Consider the following 19,275-nt stretch of genomic DNA (forward strand, 5'->3'; position numbering starts at 1 on the left):
CATTCTTCTCTTCTGCAGACTAAACAATCCCAGTTCCCTCAGCCTCTCCTCATAAGTCATGTATTCTAGACCCCTAATCATTTTTGTTGCCCTTCGCTGGACTCTCTCCAATTTATCCACGTCCTTCTTGTAGTGTGGGGCCCAAAACTGGACACAGTACTCCAGATGAGGCCTCACCAATGTCGAATAGAGGGGAACGATCACGTCCCTCGATCTGCTCACTATGCCCCTACTTATACATCCCAAAATACCATTGGCCTTCTTGGCAACAAGGGCACACTGCTGACTCATATCCAGCTTCTCGTCCACTGTAACCCCTAGGTCCTTTTCCGCAGAACTGCTGCCTAGCCATTCGGTCCCTAGCCTGTAGCTGTGCATTGGGTTCTTCCGTCCTAAGTGCAGGACCCTGCACTTATCCTTATTGAACCTCATCAGGTTTCTTTTGGCCCAATCCTCCAATTTGTCTAGGTCCCTCTGTATCCTATCCCTGCCCTCCAGCGTATCTACCACTCCTCCCAGTTTAGTATCATCCGCAAATTTGCTGAGAGTGCAATCCACACCATCCTCCAGATCATTTATGAAGATATTGAACAAAACCGGCCCCAGGACCGACCGCTGGGGCACTCCACTTGACACCGGCTGCCAACTAGACGTGGAGCCATTGATCACTACCCGTTGAGCCCGACAATCTAGCCAACTTTCTACCCACCTTATAGTGCATTCATCCAGCCCATACTTCTTTAACTTGCTGACAAGAATACTGTGGGAGATCGCGTCAAAAGCTTTGCTAAAGTCAAGAAACAATACATCCACTGCTTTGCCTTCATCCACAGAATCAGTAATCTCATCATAGAAGGCTATTAGATTAGTCAGGCATGACCTACCCTTGGTGAATCCATGCTGACTGTTCCTGATCACTTTTCTCTCGTGTAAGTGCTTCAGGATTGATTCCTTGAGGACCTGCTCCATGATTTTTCCAGGGACTGAGGTGAGGTTGACTGGCCTGTAGTTCCCAGGATCCTCCTTCTTCCCTTTTTTAAAGATTGGCACTACATTAGCCTTTTTCCAGTCATCTGGGACTTCCCCCGTTCGCCACGAGTTTTCAAAGATAATGGCCAATGGCTCTGCAATCACATCCGCCAATTCCTTTAGCACTCTCGGATGCAACTCGTCCGGCCCCATGGACTTGTACATGTCCAGCTTTTCTAAATAGTCCCTAACCACCTCTTTCTCCACAGAGGGCTGGCCATCAACTCCCCATGTTGCGATGCCCAGCGCAGCAGTCTGGGAGCTGTCCTTGTTAGTGAAGACAGAGGCAAAAAAAGCATTGAGCACATTAGCTTTTTCCACATCCTCTGTCACTAGGTTGCCTCCCTCATTCAGTAAGGGGCCCACACTTTCCTTGGCTTTCTTCTTGTTGCCAACATACCTGAAGAAACCCTTCTTGTTACTCTTGACATCTCTTGCTAGCTGCAGCTCCAGGTGCGATTTGGCCCTCCTGATTTCATTCCTACATGCCCGAGCAATATTTTTATACTCTTCCCTGGTCATATGTCCAATCTTCCACTTCTTGTAAGCTTCTTTTTTATGTTTAAGATCCGCTAGGATTTCACCGTTAAGCCAAGCTGGTCGCCTGCCATATTTACTATTCTTTCGACTCATCGGGATGGTTTGTCCCTGTAACCTCAACAGGGATTCCTTGAAATACAGCCAGCTCTCCTGGACTCCTTTCCCCTTCATGTTAGTCCCCCAGGGGATCCTACCCATCCGCTCCCTGAGGGAGTCGAAGTCTGCTTTCCTGAAGTCCAGGGTCCGTATCCTGCTGCTTACCTTTCTTCCCTGCGTCAGGATCCTGAACTCAACCAACTCATGGTCACTGCCTCCCAGATTCCCGTCCACTTTTGCTTCCCCCACTAATTCTTCCCTGTTTGTGAGCAGCAGGTCAAGAAAAGCTCCCCCCCTAGTTGGCTCGTCTAGCACTTGCACCAGGAAATTGTCCCCTATGCTTTCCAAAAACTTCCTGGATTGTCTATGCACTGCTGTATTGCTCTCCCAGCAAATATCAGGAAAATTAAAGTCACCCATGAGAACCAGGGCGTGCGATCTAGTAGCTTCTGCGAGTTGCCAGAAGAAAGCCTCATCCACCTCATCCCCCTGGTCCGGTGGTCTATAGCAGACTCCCACCACTACATCACTCTTGTTGCTCACACTTCTAAACTTAATCAATAGACACTCAGGTTTTTCTGCAGTTTTGTACCGGAGCTCTGAGCAGTCATACTGCTCCCTTACATACAGTGCCACTCCACCACCTTTTCTGCCCTGCCTGTCCTTCCTGAACAGTTTATAACCATCCATGACAGTACTCCAGTCATGTGAGTTATCCCACCAAGTCTCTGTTATTCCAATCACGTCATAATTCCTTGACATCACCAGGACCTCCAGTTCTCCCTGCTTGTTTCCAAGGCTTTGTGCATTCGTATATAAGCACTTGAGATAACCTGCTGATCGCCCCTCATTCTCAGTATGAGGCAGGAGCCCGCCCCTCACAGACGTTCCTGCCTGTGTTTCCTCCCGGTATCCCGCTTTCCCACTTACCTCAGGGCTTTGGTCTCCTTCCCCCGGTGAACCTAGTTTAAAGCCCTCCTCACTAGGTTAGCCAGCCTGCTCGCAAAGATGCTCTTCCCTCTCTTCGTAAGATGGAGCCCGTCTCTGCCCAGCACTCCTCCTTCATGGAACACCATCCCATGGTCAAAGAATCCAAAGCCTTCTCTCCGACACCACCTGCGTAGCCATTCGTTGACTTCCATGATTCGACGGTCCCTGCCCCGTCCTTTTCCTTCCACGGGGAGGATGGACGAGAACACCACTTGCGCCTCAAACTCCTTTATCCTTCTTCCCAGAGCCACGTAGTCTGCAGTGACTTAGCCACTCCCAGTCTCTATTCAAGCCTAAGTTAATTGTATCCAATTTGCAAATGAATTCCAATTCAACAGTTTCTCACTGGAGTCTGGATTTGAAGTTTTTTTGTTTTAATATTGCGACCTTCATGTCTGTGATTGCGTGACCAGAGAGATTGAAGTGTTCTCCGATTGGTTCACGAATGTTATAATTCTTGACATCTGATTTGTGTCCATTTATTCTTTTACGTAGAGACTGTCCAGTTTGACCAATGTACATGGCAGAGGGGCATTGCTGGCACATGATGGCATATATCACATTGGTGGATGTGCAGGTGAACGAGCCTCTGATAGTGTGGCTGATGTTATTAGGCCCTGTGATGGTGTCCCCGGAATAGATATGTGGGCACAGTTGGCAACGGGCTTTGTTGCAAGGATAGGTTCCTGGGTTAGTGGTTCTGTTGTGTGGTATGTGGTTGCTGGTGAGTATTTGCTTCAGGTTGGGGGGCTGTCTGTAGGCAAGGACTGGCCTGTCTCCCAGGATTTGTGAGAGTGTTGGGTCATCCTTCAGGCACTGGACTTCAAGCACTGGAGGGGATATAGCAGCTAAATTTTGTGCAGCTACATGTGTGACATTTAATGCAAATTATTTACTAATATGTAAATTCGCTTATTACATAATTTGCTAATTATTCAGCCATAAACTTCATTTTCAGGTCAATCGACCCTGCCCCAAGCATCAGTGGAGGGAAAACACAGAATTTCATGAAACTTGGCAGCATGCTATACTGGAGTGCCTGAGCATGGGCAGCTAGGTTTGTGGGGGTATCTGCACAGAAGATGGGCTTTCTGGGAGGTAGGGAGGAGTGTCTGATGAGGGGGGCAGCTGGTTGCAAGAAGGGAGCCTGGCGCCAGGACTGGGTCCTCTACATTGTCTGTCTTTGGCGCCTCTTGTCTGCTCCTCCCAGTTCTGCTTCCCTGCTCCCTTCCATCAGGGAGAGCAGTGAGACAGACATAGCTTCACAGCCTGCAGAGAAGGCATTGCAGTGGTCTCTGTCAGTCACAAGATGCAATTGCAGTCCAGTCCTGCAGGCCCAGGGTTTGCATGAGTATCCACAAGGGGCAGCAGCCTGCATGCATGAGTGCCCTAGAAGATGTGTTATACTTGACAGGTCTGAGAGTGGAACTCTCATAGGAGAGATAGGTGTGGACTAGAAAGCTGGGCAGAGAGCACTGGGGAGAGAAAAGCTACCCTCAATGCTCTGTACTACTTCTTTTGTATTTTTGAGTTCACTGCTTATAAAGCTGCGTGGAAAGAATAGAACTGGAGACTTTTTCCCAAATTGGTGTCAATTAGATTAACCTAGAACCCCTCCAATAAATCCCAACTGGGAGAGGGTGATTTGTGCATTCAGCTCGAGGAGGGTGCAACAGGGGAAGCCTCCTGATTCATACTGAGAAAGTAGGGCAATCGGCTAGTTATCTTAGGTTCCTGTACACAAACACAAGAAGCCAGGAAAACAAGCAGGAAGAATTGCAAGCCCTGGCACAGGGAAGGAACTCTAATGTGATTGGAACAACAGAGACTTTGTGGAGTAACTCACATGACTGGAGCCCTGTCATGGGTGGGTATAAACTGTTCAGAAAGGACAAGAGAGGGAGAAAAGGGGAAGGAGTTGCAGTGTATGTAAGAGAGTGGTATGATTGCTCAGAGCTCCAGTATGAAACTGGAGAAAAGCCTGTTGAAAGTCTTTGGGTTTAGTTTAGAGGTGAGAGGAACAAGTGTGATGTCATGGCTATAGCCCACCAGACCAGGAGGATGAGGTAGACAAGGCTTTCTTCAGACAACTAACAGAAGTTTCCAAATCACAGGCCCTGGTTCTCATGCGGGGCTTCAATCTCCCTGACATCTGCTGGGAAAGCAATACAGCAGTGCACAGAATCCAGGAAGTCTTTGAAAAGTGTTGGGGACAATTTTCTGGTGTAAGTGCTGGAGCAACCAATTAGGGGCTGTGCTCCTCTTGACCTACTGCTCATAAACAGGGAAGAATTGGTAAGGGAAGCAGAAGTGGGTGGCAACGTGGGCAGCAGTGACCATGAGACAATCGAGTTCAGGATCCTGACAGAAGGAAGAAAGGAGAGCAGCAGAATACAGACTCTGGACTTCAGAAAAACAGACTGACTCCCTCAGGGAACTGATGGGCAGGATCCCCTGGGAGGCTAATATGAGGGGGAAAGGAGTCCAGGAGAGCTGGCTATATTTTAAAGAAGCCTTATTGAGGGCACAGGAACAAACCATCCCAATGTGCAGAAAGAATAGCAAATATGGCAGGCACCAGCTTGGCTGAACAGAAAAATCTCTGGGGAGCTTAAACACAAAAAGGAAGCTTGGACAGATGACTAGGGAGGAGTATAAAAATATTGCTCAAGCATGAGGGGTGTAATCAGGAAGGTCAAACCAAAGTTGGAGTTGCAGCTAGCAAGGGATGTGAAGGGTACAAAGAAGGGTTTCCACAGGTATGTTAGCAACAAGAAGGTGGTCAGGGAAAGTGTGGGACTCTTACTGAATGGGAGAGGCAACGTATGACAGAGGATGTGGAAAAAGCTGAAGTACTCAATGCTTTTTTTGCCTTGGTCTTCACAGACAAGGTCAGCTTCCAGACTGCTGCATTGGGCAGCACAGTATGGGGAGGAGGTGAGCAGCCCTCACTGGTGAAAGAACAGGTTAAGGACTATTTAGAAAAGCTGGACATGTACAAGTCCATGGATATGGATCTAACGCATTGAAGGGTTCTGAGGGAGTTGGCTGATGTGATTGCAAATCCATTGGCTATTATCTTTGAAAACTTGTGGCAATTGTGGGAGGTCCTAGATGATTGGAAAAATGCAAATATAGTGCCCATCTTTAAAAAAGGGAAGAAGGAGAATCCAGGGAAACACAGTCTGGTCAGTCTCACCTCAGTCCCTGGAAAAATCATGGAACAGGCCCTCAAGGAATCCATTTTGAAGCACTTCAGGAGAGGAAGGTGATCAGGAACAGTCAACATGGATTCACCAAGGGCAAGTTATGCCTGACCAACCTGATTGCCTTCTATGATGAGATAACTGGCTCTGTGGATAAGGGGAAAGCGGTGAACATGATATACCTTAACTTTACCAAAGCTTTTGTTATTGTCTCCCACAGTATTCTTCACAGCAAGTTTAAAAAGTATGGATTGGATGAATGGACTATAGGATGGATAGAAAGCTGGCTAGATCGTCGGACTCAGCAGGTAGTGATCAATGGCTCGATATCTAGTTGGCAGCCAGTAGCAAGCAGAGTGCCCCAAGGGTTGTCCTGGGGCTGGTTTTGTTCAACATCTTCATTAATGATCTGGATGGTGGGACGGACTGCACCCTCAGCAAGTTCGTGGATGACACTAAGCTGGGGGGATAGGTAGATATGCTGGAGGACAGGGATAGGGCCCGAGTGACCTAGACAAATTGGAGGATTGGGCCAAAAGACATCTGATGAAGTTCAACAAGGACAAGTGCAGAGTCCTGCACTTACAAAGGAGAATCCCATGTACTGCTACAGGCTGGGGACCAACTGGCTAACCAGCAGTTCTGCAGAAAAGGACCTAGGGATTACAGTGGATGAGAAGCTGAATATGAGTCAACAGTGTGCCCTTGTTGCCAAGAAGGCTAATGGCATATTGGGCTGCATTAGTTGGAGCACTGCTAGCAGATCGAGGGAAGTGATTATTCCCCTCTGTTCAGCACTGGTGAGGCCACATCTGGAGTATTGCATCCAGTTTTGGGCCTCCCACTACAGAAAGGATGTGGACGAATTGGAGACAGTCCAGTGGAGGGCAAAGAAAATGATTAGGGGGCTGGGGCACATGACTTCTGAGGAGAGGCTGAGGGAACTGGTCTTATGTAGTCTGTAGAAGAGAAGAATGAGGGGGGATTTGATAGCAGCCTTTAACTACCTGAAGGGGGGTTTCAGAGTGGATGGAGCTAGGCTGCTCTCAATGGTGGCAGATGACAGAACAAGAAGCAATGGTCTAAAATTGCAGTGGGGAGGTCTAGGTTGAATATTAGGAAACACTATTTCAATAGGAGGGTGGTGAATGGGTTACCTAGGTGGAGATCTCCATCCTTAGAGGTTTTTACTGTCAGGCTTGACAAAGCCCTGGCTGGGATGATTTAGTTGGAGTTGGTCATCCTTTGAGCAACGGGTTGGACTATATGACCTCCTGAGGTCTCTTCCAACCCTAATCTTCTATAATCTGCATGTCAGTTCAACTTTTCTCTCCTGTTTCACCACAGCACTGTGATACCCTCTACCCCCGGTGCAATCCTCATTGAACACTTGTGTTCCTACCTGGCCTGATGCCTGCACTGCTGCAAGAGGGCAGAGGCTCCCTGCGCTCTCTCCCCAAATCCAGGGCATCCTCCCACAAAAAGCATGTGAGATCCTTTAACATTATTCTACAATGACTGTCAGCATAAGACAAATACAGCAGCTCATTTTCCTGTACACTTCCTTCTCTGAACAGGCATTTTGGTTACCTAGAAACAAGAGTAAACACAAGTGTCTAAGCAACAGTGATCCAAGAGACTCAGGAAACTTGTGACTCCTGTGTCTTCTACAAGTCCAACAGCCTTTTCTGATTTTATTTTCATTTCAAAATACTGTCACTGCTCCCAGAAATGTGTAGAATTGTAGGGAGTTTACCAGCAGGTATTCCTGGGTAGTTTGCCATTTTTCTGAGCTGCCCAGCGAACTTGCAGATGGACTGATGATGGTATGGGGAATTTGTGTTTGGGAGAGTTTAGCTGTTTCCTTGACAACAGCATTTGGGGCTCCCATGCACTGTGGGACTGAGACAATTAATGGGAATGACTTAAAGAGTTAAAAGAAGAACAAAGAAAATGTCAGCTGCAAGGTAAAGTATGATATCAACACAGAGAATGTATTCTCAATGCTGGACTCACTGGCCTTCCAAAGACTTACAGTAGCTAACATCAAATAGGACAATTACAGTGTTTTTCAATGTCCATCTGGTAGAAAGTGGTTTGGTTATCTTTGTGTAATGTCTATAACAAAGTCAAAGTATGCAATTCTAATATCCTGCTAATATTTTATCACATTATTTTTCCTTCATTATAAGAGAATTTATTGTGTCTGTGTTATGGTTATATGTATGCAATACTATTTAAGTTATTTCTTACAGAAATGGTTAGTGAAAAATTGTTTCTCATCATACAGAGATAGAATTTCTATTAAGTCGCATGCACAGTAAATAAGGTGATACAGTGCAATTAACTGCAAACAAGCAGATGTGGTGTATAGCTATCTGCTGCCATATGATTAAATATCTAATAACATTAGAAAAAGGGTTTTGCATTCAAAATAACTCTTGGGAATCCATCTGTTCTGTCACTATGATGACAGGACTGCAGTGTGTGCAACCTCATTGACTTTGATGAAATTGCATCTGGATTTACTGAGAGCAGAATTTGTCCCATGTGTATAGGAGTATGTGTGTGTACACGTCTTTTAATTATTACTAGGCATCTTTACCAGTTGGGTTACTCTTTTTTCTTTTCCCTATGACTTGTGTTAGTTCATGTCAGCCAATGGTTTTCTGCTTTTACATTATTTAATAAACGCTTTTCATTTGTATTCTTTGAAAATGACTACAGTAGAACCTCCAAGTTGTGAACACTTCGGGAATGGAGGTTGTTCGTAACTCTGAAATGTTCATAACTCTGAACAAAACATTATGGTTGTTCTCTCAAAAGTTTACAACTGAACATTGACTTAATATGGCTTTGAAACTGTACTATGCAAAAGAAACATGCTGCTTTTAACCATTTTAATTTAAATTAAACAAGCACAGAAATGGTTCCCTTACCTGGTCAATTTTTTTTTTTTAAAAACTTTCCCTTTTTTTGTAATTTATGTTTAACACAGTACTGTACTGTATTTGCTTTTTGGGTGCGTCTCTGCCTGATTGCATACTTCCAGTTCCAAATGAGGTGTGTGGTTGATCAATCAGTTCATAACTCTGTGTTCATAACTCTGAGGTTCTACTGTACTAGTGCTTGTGAAAGATGCTGGATTGACAGCCATAAAAACTGAGAACCTGAAGACTGGAAACCAAGAAGTGCAAGTTTTCAGCACAACTCCAAAATGTGTCTGAAATCTGCTCATAAGAGCTCTGTCCTTTGTCTCTTTGCTGCCTTCAGAGTGTGTGTACTATATATGGAGAGGATACAGTTACATAAAGGTGAAGTTCAATTCACCTGCATTTGAAACTGAGTGTCTTTCTAAAATATATATAACAAATTGTTGTGTTTGCTACCGTAGCAGAAAATAATAGTTCCCTCCACTGCCACAATTAGTGAGTGGCTTGTTAGGCAGAAAGTCAAACTAGATGACCACAGTGGTCCAATGGATTTTAAGGTCAGAGAAGCCAAAGCATCAGGCTCCAAGGAGGTGAAGTGCAGGGCAGTTGGGCTGGGGAGGTAAAACCCATTCCCCTTGCTGTCCTGGAACTAGGGTTAGAGCATTGGTTGCAGTCTCTATGTTATCTGCCTAGTATGATAGTGGAGCCACTGAGAGATCGTTATGGACACAGATCCCATGGCCTCTGCCCTAGCTTCCCTTTGGCCTTCTCCTAATGCAACACTCTACGCAGCCCTTGGTGAAGCTATCACAGAAACCACTCCTGCAGCATACACGGAACTTGGAAGCATACTGGAGTGGATGCTCCATCAGTTTCTCCACAGACAGTCCCAACCTGGGATTTAAGTGTTGTGGAAGATCTTGCACTAACTCTCTCTAACACAGGTTACATTTTAGCATAGATGCTTGCCACAGCTAATTAACCCTGCCCCTAAAGGGCTAGTTCATTCTATACACATGAACTAAATGGAATTCCATTGAGCAGTTTTCTTTCTTTTCTATGGGAAGAGACAAAAAAATTATATATATTGTTTGCAACTATTGGTTCAGCCTGGATTTAGTTGTTATTTTACCTAAAATTCTATTCGTGTCTAAGAGCTGTTCTGTTTCTATTTGAGAAACACAGTTAAAGAGCAATGGAAGAAGCACTAAATAAAATAAAACTAAATTCACCTCCTCACAAAAATACAGCTAGATCACAGGGTATTTACAAACAGCTCATTTTAAGGAGGTGCAATGTGCTATCTGAAGGAATTCAGCCCATCAATGGGATCTGGTTCACAGGTATGTAATGCAACCCAATTGGTTAAAAATTCTGTAACTGGTCTTGTGCTTTACTCACTGAACTTCAGAGTTTCAACTATGTGCCACGGAACTGGAAAGATGACATCACAGCATCTCCAGGGAAACAGATGCTCATTCTAAGCATCTTTTAGAATGGGGGCAACTGCCTCAGCATTTAATGCAATGTAGGACACCCACTGGTTGATGAACAAGCATACTTCTCTTCCTGAGTTTGAGGTAGAATAGGAAGCCCTTTATTTATCCATTTCCTGATTTTTGAGGGATTAAATTTATAATCTTTAGTTCTTTATTTTAATGTAGTTTTTGCAATGAATTATATGTATCATATTTGTGCACTCTTGTAATAAATGCTTAATAACAAAAGTGTTTCCTTCTGTCCTATGTATATACATTAGTACAGTATATAATTCTGTGACTGTTTTATGATCCCATTTTTGTTCATGTATATCTCTTTATGATGATCTGTTTAGCACCAACAATGAGCTTAATGCTGTACAATGCACAAAAGTAGAGATAGCTCAGAGATCATATGGAAGAACTAAGAATAAACCACTTTGCAAATTTTCACTCCCTTTATATGTTGGTAGTTTTCAGGAACAATAATTTTAAGGAGGGAATAAGTCTTAATGTGAATACCCAGGGATACATGCCAGTACTATATCAGTATAGAGGTATCAGGTGACAATTCTTAGCCCTAACCAGTTTATCCGAATCGGACAGTCATTAGCTGCTTGGCAGTGAAAACAAATTCAATGTGACTCTCAAGAAGTATTCATGTATTCTCTCGTTAGTTGCCTTTGGGTCTAGAGGATCCAGTCTTACCATGTCACAATTGTGAAAGGTAGGGCCAGTCTCTCTTCTATGTCTGAACTCCACTCAGCTCAGGGCAATAGGTGTAGGAGAGTGTGGTGTCAAGAATCTGATTATTGTGGTCTTTTGATTAAAGCAATGAGAACCTGTATTAACAGCCAAGGTATTTGTAGTTAAAGATTACGTAACTCTTACCCAACAGAAACCAGAGCCTGTTGTTCACTGTGACCTGCAGTTCATGCACAGTCCCTGTATGGAAAGTCACAGCTACACTCTATATCCTTACACAACAACAGCTATTCCACATATTCCCTCATCCTATGGGCTATGCCCATCTATACTACACCTGACTTTGGTGCAAGTAGGCTGCTCTAACTTGCACGACTGGCAACTGAGGGAACCAGAGGCCAGTGGAGAATCATGACTGAGCGGAGCTCTGCCATGTCCCCTTCCTGACTTGCTCTGACATGCCTCTTCTTCTAGAACAGGGGATGACATTGGTACAGGAGTTGGCTCTCCTGACTTTGTGCCTATGTTCCCCTTAGCTAGGGGAATTATCTGCTGATCAGTTACAGTCAAAGTCCAGCCTTTTGCTCTCCCTGAATGGAAATCAGAAACTGCTCAATGCTCTTCTGATTCTGCTATAGCTTCTGGAAAGTTTGCTGTTTCTATGAGATATATATTTGTGTATGAAGCCCTGTCCTGAAATATGGACTGTACAGATTGTAAACTCATTTGAGTCATGTACATGGAAACCACAAATAAACACTTTAACCTTTGCTTTAGATAAGATTTTCTTCAAGCAAAAATGTCAGAGAACTCCACTGAGTTGGTTAACTACCCTGACAAGTAAGTCTGCAATTACTTAAAATCACAACTATTACCACAATTTGAATGGAAGTTTATTCCGGTCAAGTGCTTATTTAATGGATTGCAGAGTCCCAGACATAAAGCACGGTTCACTCTCTTGTACTTACTACCACTGCTATGGTGAACACAGAACAATGTAGATTTATTGGTACGTACTTGCTAATTGTGATTGGCGCTCTACATCAATGGTACTTAATCTGTGGACCTTGAATTGAAGAAAGGAAGAGAACCATTGCTATGTATGGCTCAGGTTCTATTGCATGTATTGCCTGTAGTGTATCAGACCATTTTCTTCAGAATGGAATAAAATCACTCAACTGGTTGCTTCCATGGTCCATGTCGCTACGCAAGAGTGGACTTGCCAAGTTCTTTTGAAAGTAAGTATATTAGACTTCATAATAAAATTCTGAATATGTGAATAACGGGAAGATATCATAAAATCATAGAAGTGTAGGATTGGATGGGACCTCATGAAGTCAGAGTCCAGCCCTCTGGTCTGAGGCAGGTCCAAGTAAACCTAGACCATCCGTGCTAGGTTTGTCTCACCTGCTTTTAAACCTTCCAAAGAGAAGGATTTCACAACCTCCCTTGGAAGTCTGTTCCAGAGTGTAACTATCCTTATAATGAGAAAATTTTCCTAATATCTAACATAAATCTCCCTTGCTGCAGATTAAGCCCATTACTTCTTTCCCTACCTCCAGTGGACACAGAATAATTGATTACCATCTTCTTTATAAGAGCCTGTGACAGGGCCACTCATCTCATGTGAACGCCCGGGCCGGCCAAGTGTGTCTGCACCTGCATTCTCTCAGCTTTGCTTCACTTGCTGTGATCCCTGTTGATAGTTAAACTTTTTGAGCAAGTTTTCAGTGACAGCTGAGTCACACAGTCTGTGGGTATACAAAAAAAAACAGTTCAGATAAATATTGGCTCTCTTTGAGGTCTTCTGCCACCTTCTCCGGGCTTAGGCCACTCCACCTGTGGCTGGTAGAGGGGACCCAGGCCTGCCCACTACTCCGGGTCCCAACCTAGCTGCTTCCTTTTAACTTGCTGTTGCATTTCCCTGGGCCACTTCCCTTCTTAGCCCCAGCATTTTCAGCTTCACCCTTACCTCCGGCCTGAAGTCTAGCTTGAGTCCCAGTCATCAGCCAGGAGCACCTTCTTTGCTCCCCTGGCTCCAGCTAGCAACTGATCTGCTCTCACCAGCAGCTTCTGTCACATGATCTTGCTGGGCTCCGATTGGCTGCTTCCCTGCAGCCTCTCTAGGCAGCCTGGAGGACCCACCTCTACTGCTCTTTCCTGGGCATGGTGTGGAAGGACCACAAGACCTCCAGCAGAGGGCCTCAAAGGACCTGATACACCCTGTCACACATCTGTTAACATATATGAAGAGTTTTATCAGGTCCACACTCAGTCTTCTTTTTTCAAGACTAACCATGCCCAGTTTAACCTTTCCTCATAGGTCAAGTTATCTAAACCTTTTATCATTTTTATTGGTCTCCTCTGAACTGTCTCCAATTTGTCCACATCTTTCCTAAAATGTGGCACCCAGAACTGAACACAATACTCCAGCTGAGGCCTCACCAATGCGGAGTAGAGTGGGACAACTCCCTTCCGTGTCATACATGCAACACTCCTGTTAACACATCCCATAATGATATTAGCCTTTTTCTCAACAGCCTCATATTGCACCTTTTTCTCAATTGCACCAAGAAGGCCTCCGTTGCTTTTCTCCTCAAAAACAGTGTAATAATTATCCATGGATATAAGTTACCACCCAGCCCTTTCTAAGCAAGCATATTTATTCTTAAGGTGAAAACATTACAGAGAAAATATTAAAACAGAAGAATCTACATGCATGCTAATAAGCTTACCAGGGATCACCGCAGATCCAACAAGAGCTCTGGCAGTTGAGCAGTCCCTCAAACTCCACCAAGGAGTTTTTTTCTGTGGTCACAAATTCACAACAGCTGTTAGCTTAGAACAAGCACACCCATGAATCTGAGTCACGTCGTTATACAGTTTGGGTCTTTGATCTGCAGAGACCAGGAATAGTTAGTCAGCCAGACAATAGTCCCCTATTCAGGGCGAAGTGTCAAAAGGTTGGGTCTTTGCATAGCTGAGCATGGTAATTTGCATTCACCTCCTTCCAGATATTTCCTAGAAAGCCCACTTCACTTGGTTTGTCTGGCACATTGTTTAAAATAATCCTTTGACGCTCATAACCCTTCCCAATGTTTACATTGACTATCTTCCTTCTAGAGAAGTTACACACAATCCCAAAATAATACATAAGCTTTGCATTTTTAATAAATGGAACTCCTAAAACACTTAAACTTAATTCAATAAGGTTTAGTATAACTCAATTAGGTTTATCTAGAATATTGCAGGAAGTTACTATAGGTGGCCCATCAGCCAGCAGAACTAGGTTGGAGTAAGGAGGAATGCACACTGCATCCAAGTAAAAGGAAAGCAGAAATCACTGCTGTGAAGTTTCCTGGAGGCATTGTGCCTGCCTCATAAATGATTCTGTGCACACTTGATTGTGCACAATGGTTGCTGCATAATCCCTCCTCCTCTAGCTAGCTGGAGCCATTTAAAGATGAATAGAAATGAAGTAATCATTGCTGACATGAAGGAAATGCAAGACTGAATCAAAAGTACAAACTGTAGGATTTCTCTTAAATTCTACCCCAATACAGATTTCAAAGAACCAAACAGGATAAATGATTTATGATTTCTCCATGGGAGTGAACTCAGTCATGCAACAACTGAGTGACAAATATTATTTTTCAAACTTGATAAGGAATATCTTTATTTTTTTAAGGATTGTACTAAGCCTCCTTTTTAGCCTTTTACTGCATATTTTGCACGCTAATACTACCAGTAACAATGTGTTAAGTAGGCTGGCCCCTGTGGTTAGTGAGCCACATTCTGATGAAAGATTCTGGTTCAGTTTCCAGGCTCAGCTTTGCCTTCACAAGTGCAGAGAGTAGGGTTGCCAACTTTCTACTTGCACAAAACCGAATACCTTGCCCTGCCCCCTAGCCAGCCCCTCCTCCAAGGCCCACCCCCTTCATCCCCTCCCCTCTGTCACTCGCTCTCCCCACCCTCACTCACTCGCTAATTTTCAAATGGCTGGATCAGGGGATTGGGGTGCGGGAGGGTGGGGGTGCAGGCTCCAGGATGGGGCCACAGGCTCCAGGATGGGGCCACAGGCTCCAGGGTGGGTCCAGAAATGAGGATGTCAGGGTGAAGGAGGGGGCTCTGGGCTGAGGCTGTGAGTTGGGATGCAGGTGTGGGTGAAGGCTCCATCTGGGGGTGTGGGCTCTGGGGTGGGGCCAGGGATGAGGAGTTTTGGGTGCAGAAGGGGACTCCAGGCTGGAAGGTGAAGCCAAGGGGTTTGGAGTATGGGAGGGGGCTCCGAGCTGAGCCAGGGATTGGGGTGTGGGAGGGGATAAAGGCTGTGGACTGGGGTTGTGGGTTCTGGGGTAGGGCCAGAAATGAGGGTGAGGGAGGGGGCTCTGGGCTGGGGCAGGGGGTTGGGATGCAGGGGTTTGGGGTGCAGGGGGTGAGGGCTCTGGCTGGGGTGTGGGCTCTGGGGTGGGGCTTGGGATGAGGGGTTTGGAGTGCAGGATGGTGCTCCAGGCTGGGATGGAGGGGTTCGGAGGACAGGAGGGGGATCAGGGCTGGGGCAAGGGGTTGGGGCATGGGGGGGCGGGGCTGAGGGTTCCGGCTGGGGGTGTGGGCTCTGGGGTGGGGCTTGGGATGAGGGGTTGAGGGTGCAGGAGGGTGCTCCGGGCTGGGACCAAGGGATTTGGAGGGAGGGAGGGGGATCAGGCCTGGGACAGGGGGCTGGAGTGTGGGAGGGGGTCAGTAGTGCAGGCTCCGGGTGCTTACCTCAAGCAGCTTACCTCAAGCACCTTACCTCAGGCAGCTCCCGGAAGCAGCGGCATGTCCCCCTTCTGGCTCCTATGCAGAGGTGCAGCCAGGGGCTCTGCATGCTGCCCTGTCCACAGGCGGCACCACTGCAGCTCCCATTGGCTGGGAACCACGGCCAGCGGGATCTGTGGAACTGGTGCTTGGTGCAGGGGCAGCACGCAGAGCCACCTGGCTGCACCTACACGTAGGAGCTGGATGTGGGAGCCTGCCTTAGCCCAGCTGTGCTGCTGACTGGACTTTTAATGACCCAGTCAGCGGTGCTGACCGGAGCTGCCAGGGACCCTTTTTGACTGGTGTTCCAGTTGAAAACTGGACACCTGGCAACCTTAGCAGAGAGGTACAATTTTCATTCTCCTATCCCTGTGCCTGTAAAGCAGCTGGGCTGGAAGGTGAATTCACTCATGTGGAAAGGCAGCAGTGGTCCTCACAATGCCCTTTGAAGTAGAATGCCGACCACAGAGCTGCACAGCCTAAATCAGTCAATCCCTGTGTCCCGTCACTGGGGATTGCAAAGTTTGGAGCACTGTTTCCATAACATGCTAAAGCCTATGGCAGAAAGAATGCAAAGCTCTGCAATGACCCAACACTCAGCCAGTAGGAAATCACTGATTCTAGGTTTTAATGAGGATTAAACTAGACAAAAAGTAAGATGGAATCATTGGGAAATCAAATGTTATGTGGTACTGTTAATTATGCCAGTTTGGGGGTCAAGGCAATGGACAGTTCATGCACATAAAGTGTTTTATGGTTGGATATCAAATGAAGATGTATTTGCTTCTAGACTGAACATTCAAGGTTCATAGGAGTTGAATATAAGGAGCATGTTTATTGCTCATGACCGTGAAGTACCCCATGCTAAATTATTCCTTTTTGGAGAAATGAGAGAAGGCCTTGAAGTAATGGAAAATTGATTAACTACCCCTAGTATTACATCTATAAATATTCCTCTCATGAATTTAGGGGATGTGTTTGTGTGTTAATTTTTTCTTTAAACTTGGTTGCCTAAAGTTAGAATTGTCAGAATTCTAGAATTGTATTATAATTGACTGTTGTGGAAATGATTACAATGTCACTGAAGAATAATTTTTAGTTCAGATAGAAAATAAGTAGCAGGAAAGAATTCTAATGAAACAAAAATCTTGTTTTCATGAAAATAAAGGAAGAAATCCAGAATAACATATTAGCAGAATTGTTCCCAATAGAAAATGTCTCAGTTTTCCCATTGTTTTTCTTAAAGGTATTCTGGTTGATAGGTTGGGGCAAAGGTCACTAACGAGCCAGGTGAACCCTGAGGTTCTGCTCTCCCCCCGTCGCCCCCCATCTTCCAAAGAAGCTATGTGATCTTAATTGATCAGCTGTGTTTGGGATCACAAACATGTACATTTTGGCATCTGTACTCCTTCAATGACATCATGTCTGTGATGCCAGAGAGGGTGGGACAACACTACTGATCACTGGGAGATCTTTCCCTAACACTTTCTAGAGATCTCTCAGATTCCTAACTGATGTAGGGAATGCAGTATAGCTGATACTCTGACATACTCCTTCCTGAGGGATCAGGAGGAGAGTGGGACAGGAGGAAAGATATTTCTTTTATAATAAACCTAATTTTTCACTAGCCTATGCCTTTGGTCCTAGAGTGCATTCCTGAATTCGTATGTCCAAGTTGATCGTGCAATTTGCTGTTGCTTGCTCGTTGAGCCAGTTCAATGAGGTGATGCTGGTAGGCAGAGGAAAGTATTTTGAAAAGCTTGCAGCTACAGTACTGTCTGTTTAATCAGTTCACTCCATGGTCTAGGAGTACTTGTGGATTCCTCACCTATGCTGAGCTCTCACATAGAAAGCATTACGCACAGATGCTATTGCCATCTCTGCTTGACTAGGAAACTCTCTCTCATCCTGGCAGGTGAAGGCCTGGCCTCAGGTATTCATACCTTTGTCACCCTGTCGCTGGATTACAGCAATGCAGTATACTGGGGCATGAAGCCTTCAGCATTTAGGAAACTCATACTAATACAGAATGCTGCAGTGCATCTTCTCAGCAAAACAGGCTACCACAAGCACATCAAAGCTTTCTATGCTGGCTTCCCATAGAATTTCAAATCTAGTTCAAAGTTTCACTCCATATCTTCAAAGTGCTTCATGACTTGGGCCCAAGATATTTAAAAGATGCTGAAAGCTCTGTGATTGAAGGCTGTGGTTGACAATTCCGTTCCTCTGGCACAATGGAACTGTCAAAACAAAAGTAATGCTCATCTGTGCAGGAGACAGAACTTTCTATGGGGATGGTCTGAGAGTGTGGAATGAACTCCCCCAAGAACTAAGGACAATCACAAACCCACCACTTTCCACTCCAAATCCAAGGTGCATTTTGTTGACCTTGCCTTCTCTAACATAGACACATAGCAACAGGTATATTTATATAAAACAACAAAACAAAAAACACCCCCTTCACCACATACCTCCTATAATAGTATCCTTATGTGCAGTGTAGTATCCTACAAGATACTACACTGCACACACTACTCCCCCTAGGAAGAGGATGACAGAACAAACAGCATGTGACAGAAGTTATTCACATTGTTTAATGCACTACTGGAAGGTGCTCACATATTACAGTGAGCATAGCCAAGGAAAGTGTGGGGCCCTTACTGAATGGGGGAGGCAACCTAGTGACAGAGGATGTGGAAAAAGCTAATGTACTCAATGCTTTTTTTCCCTCTGTCTTCACGACCAAGGTCACCTTCCAGACTACTGCACTGGGCAGCACAGTATGGGGAGGAGGTGACCAGCCCTCTGTGGAGAAAGAAGTGGTTCAGGACTATTTAAAAAAGCTGGACAAGCACAAGTCCATGGGGCAGGATGCGCTGCATCCGAGGGTGTTAAGGGAGTTGGTGGATGTGATTGCAGAGCCACTGGCCATTATCTTTGAAAACTCATGGTGATCAGGGGAGGTCCCGGATGACTGGAAAAAGGCTAATGTAGTGCCCCTCTTTAAAAAAGGGAAGAAGGAGGATCCTGGGAACTACAGGCCAGTCAGCCTCACCTCAATCCCTGGAAAAATCATGGAGCAGGTCCTCCAGGAATCAATTTTGAAGTACTTAGAGGAGAGGAAAGTGATCAGGAACAGTCAGCATGGACTCACCAAGGGCAAGTCATGCCTGACGAACCTAATTGCCTTCTATGATGAGATAACTGGCTCTGTGGATGAGGGGAAAGCAGTGGACGTGTTATTCCTTGACTTTAGTAAAGCTTTTGATATGGTCTCCCACAGTATTCTTGCCAGCAAGTTAAAGAAGTATGGGCTGGATGAATGGACTATAAGGTGGATAGAAAGCTGGGTAGATCATCGGGCTCAACAGGTAGTGATCAATGGCTCCATGTCTAGTTGGCAGCCAATATCAAGCGAAGTGCCCCACAGGTCGGTCCTGGGGCCGGTTTTGTTCAATATCTTCATTAATGATCTGGAGGATGGCGTGGATTGCACCCTCAGCA

The 19,275-nt window shown here is 45.3% G+C and overlaps 1 protein-coding gene across 2 annotated transcripts in view; it reads left to right on the forward strand.

Annotated features, from left to right (window-relative positions):
* Window positions 1-7,488: 7,488 nt before the first annotated feature.
* The window catches only part of FAM81B (family with sequence similarity 81 member B), a 59,304-nt gene continuing 47,517 nt past the window's right edge, over window positions 7,489-19,275 (forward strand). Inside the window, exons 1-2 of one of the 2 annotated variants that reach the window (XM_043546889.1) lie at window positions 7,489-7,828; window positions 11,755-11,817. In XM_043546889.1, coding sequence (XP_043402824.1) covers window positions 11,777-11,817 — 41 coding nt within the window. In that variant the 5' untranslated portion in view covers window positions 7,489-7,828; window positions 11,755-11,776. The remainder of the gene's footprint in view (window positions 7,829-11,754; window positions 11,818-19,275) is intronic. The other variant, XM_043546890.1, reaches the window with a different exon arrangement.

This window comes from Chelonia mydas, chromosome 5 (assembly GCF_015237465.2).
Source record: "Chelonia mydas isolate rCheMyd1 chromosome 5, rCheMyd1.pri.v2, whole genome shotgun sequence".
NCBI classification, from domain to species: domain Eukaryota; kingdom Metazoa; phylum Chordata; order Testudines; family Cheloniidae; genus Chelonia; species Chelonia mydas.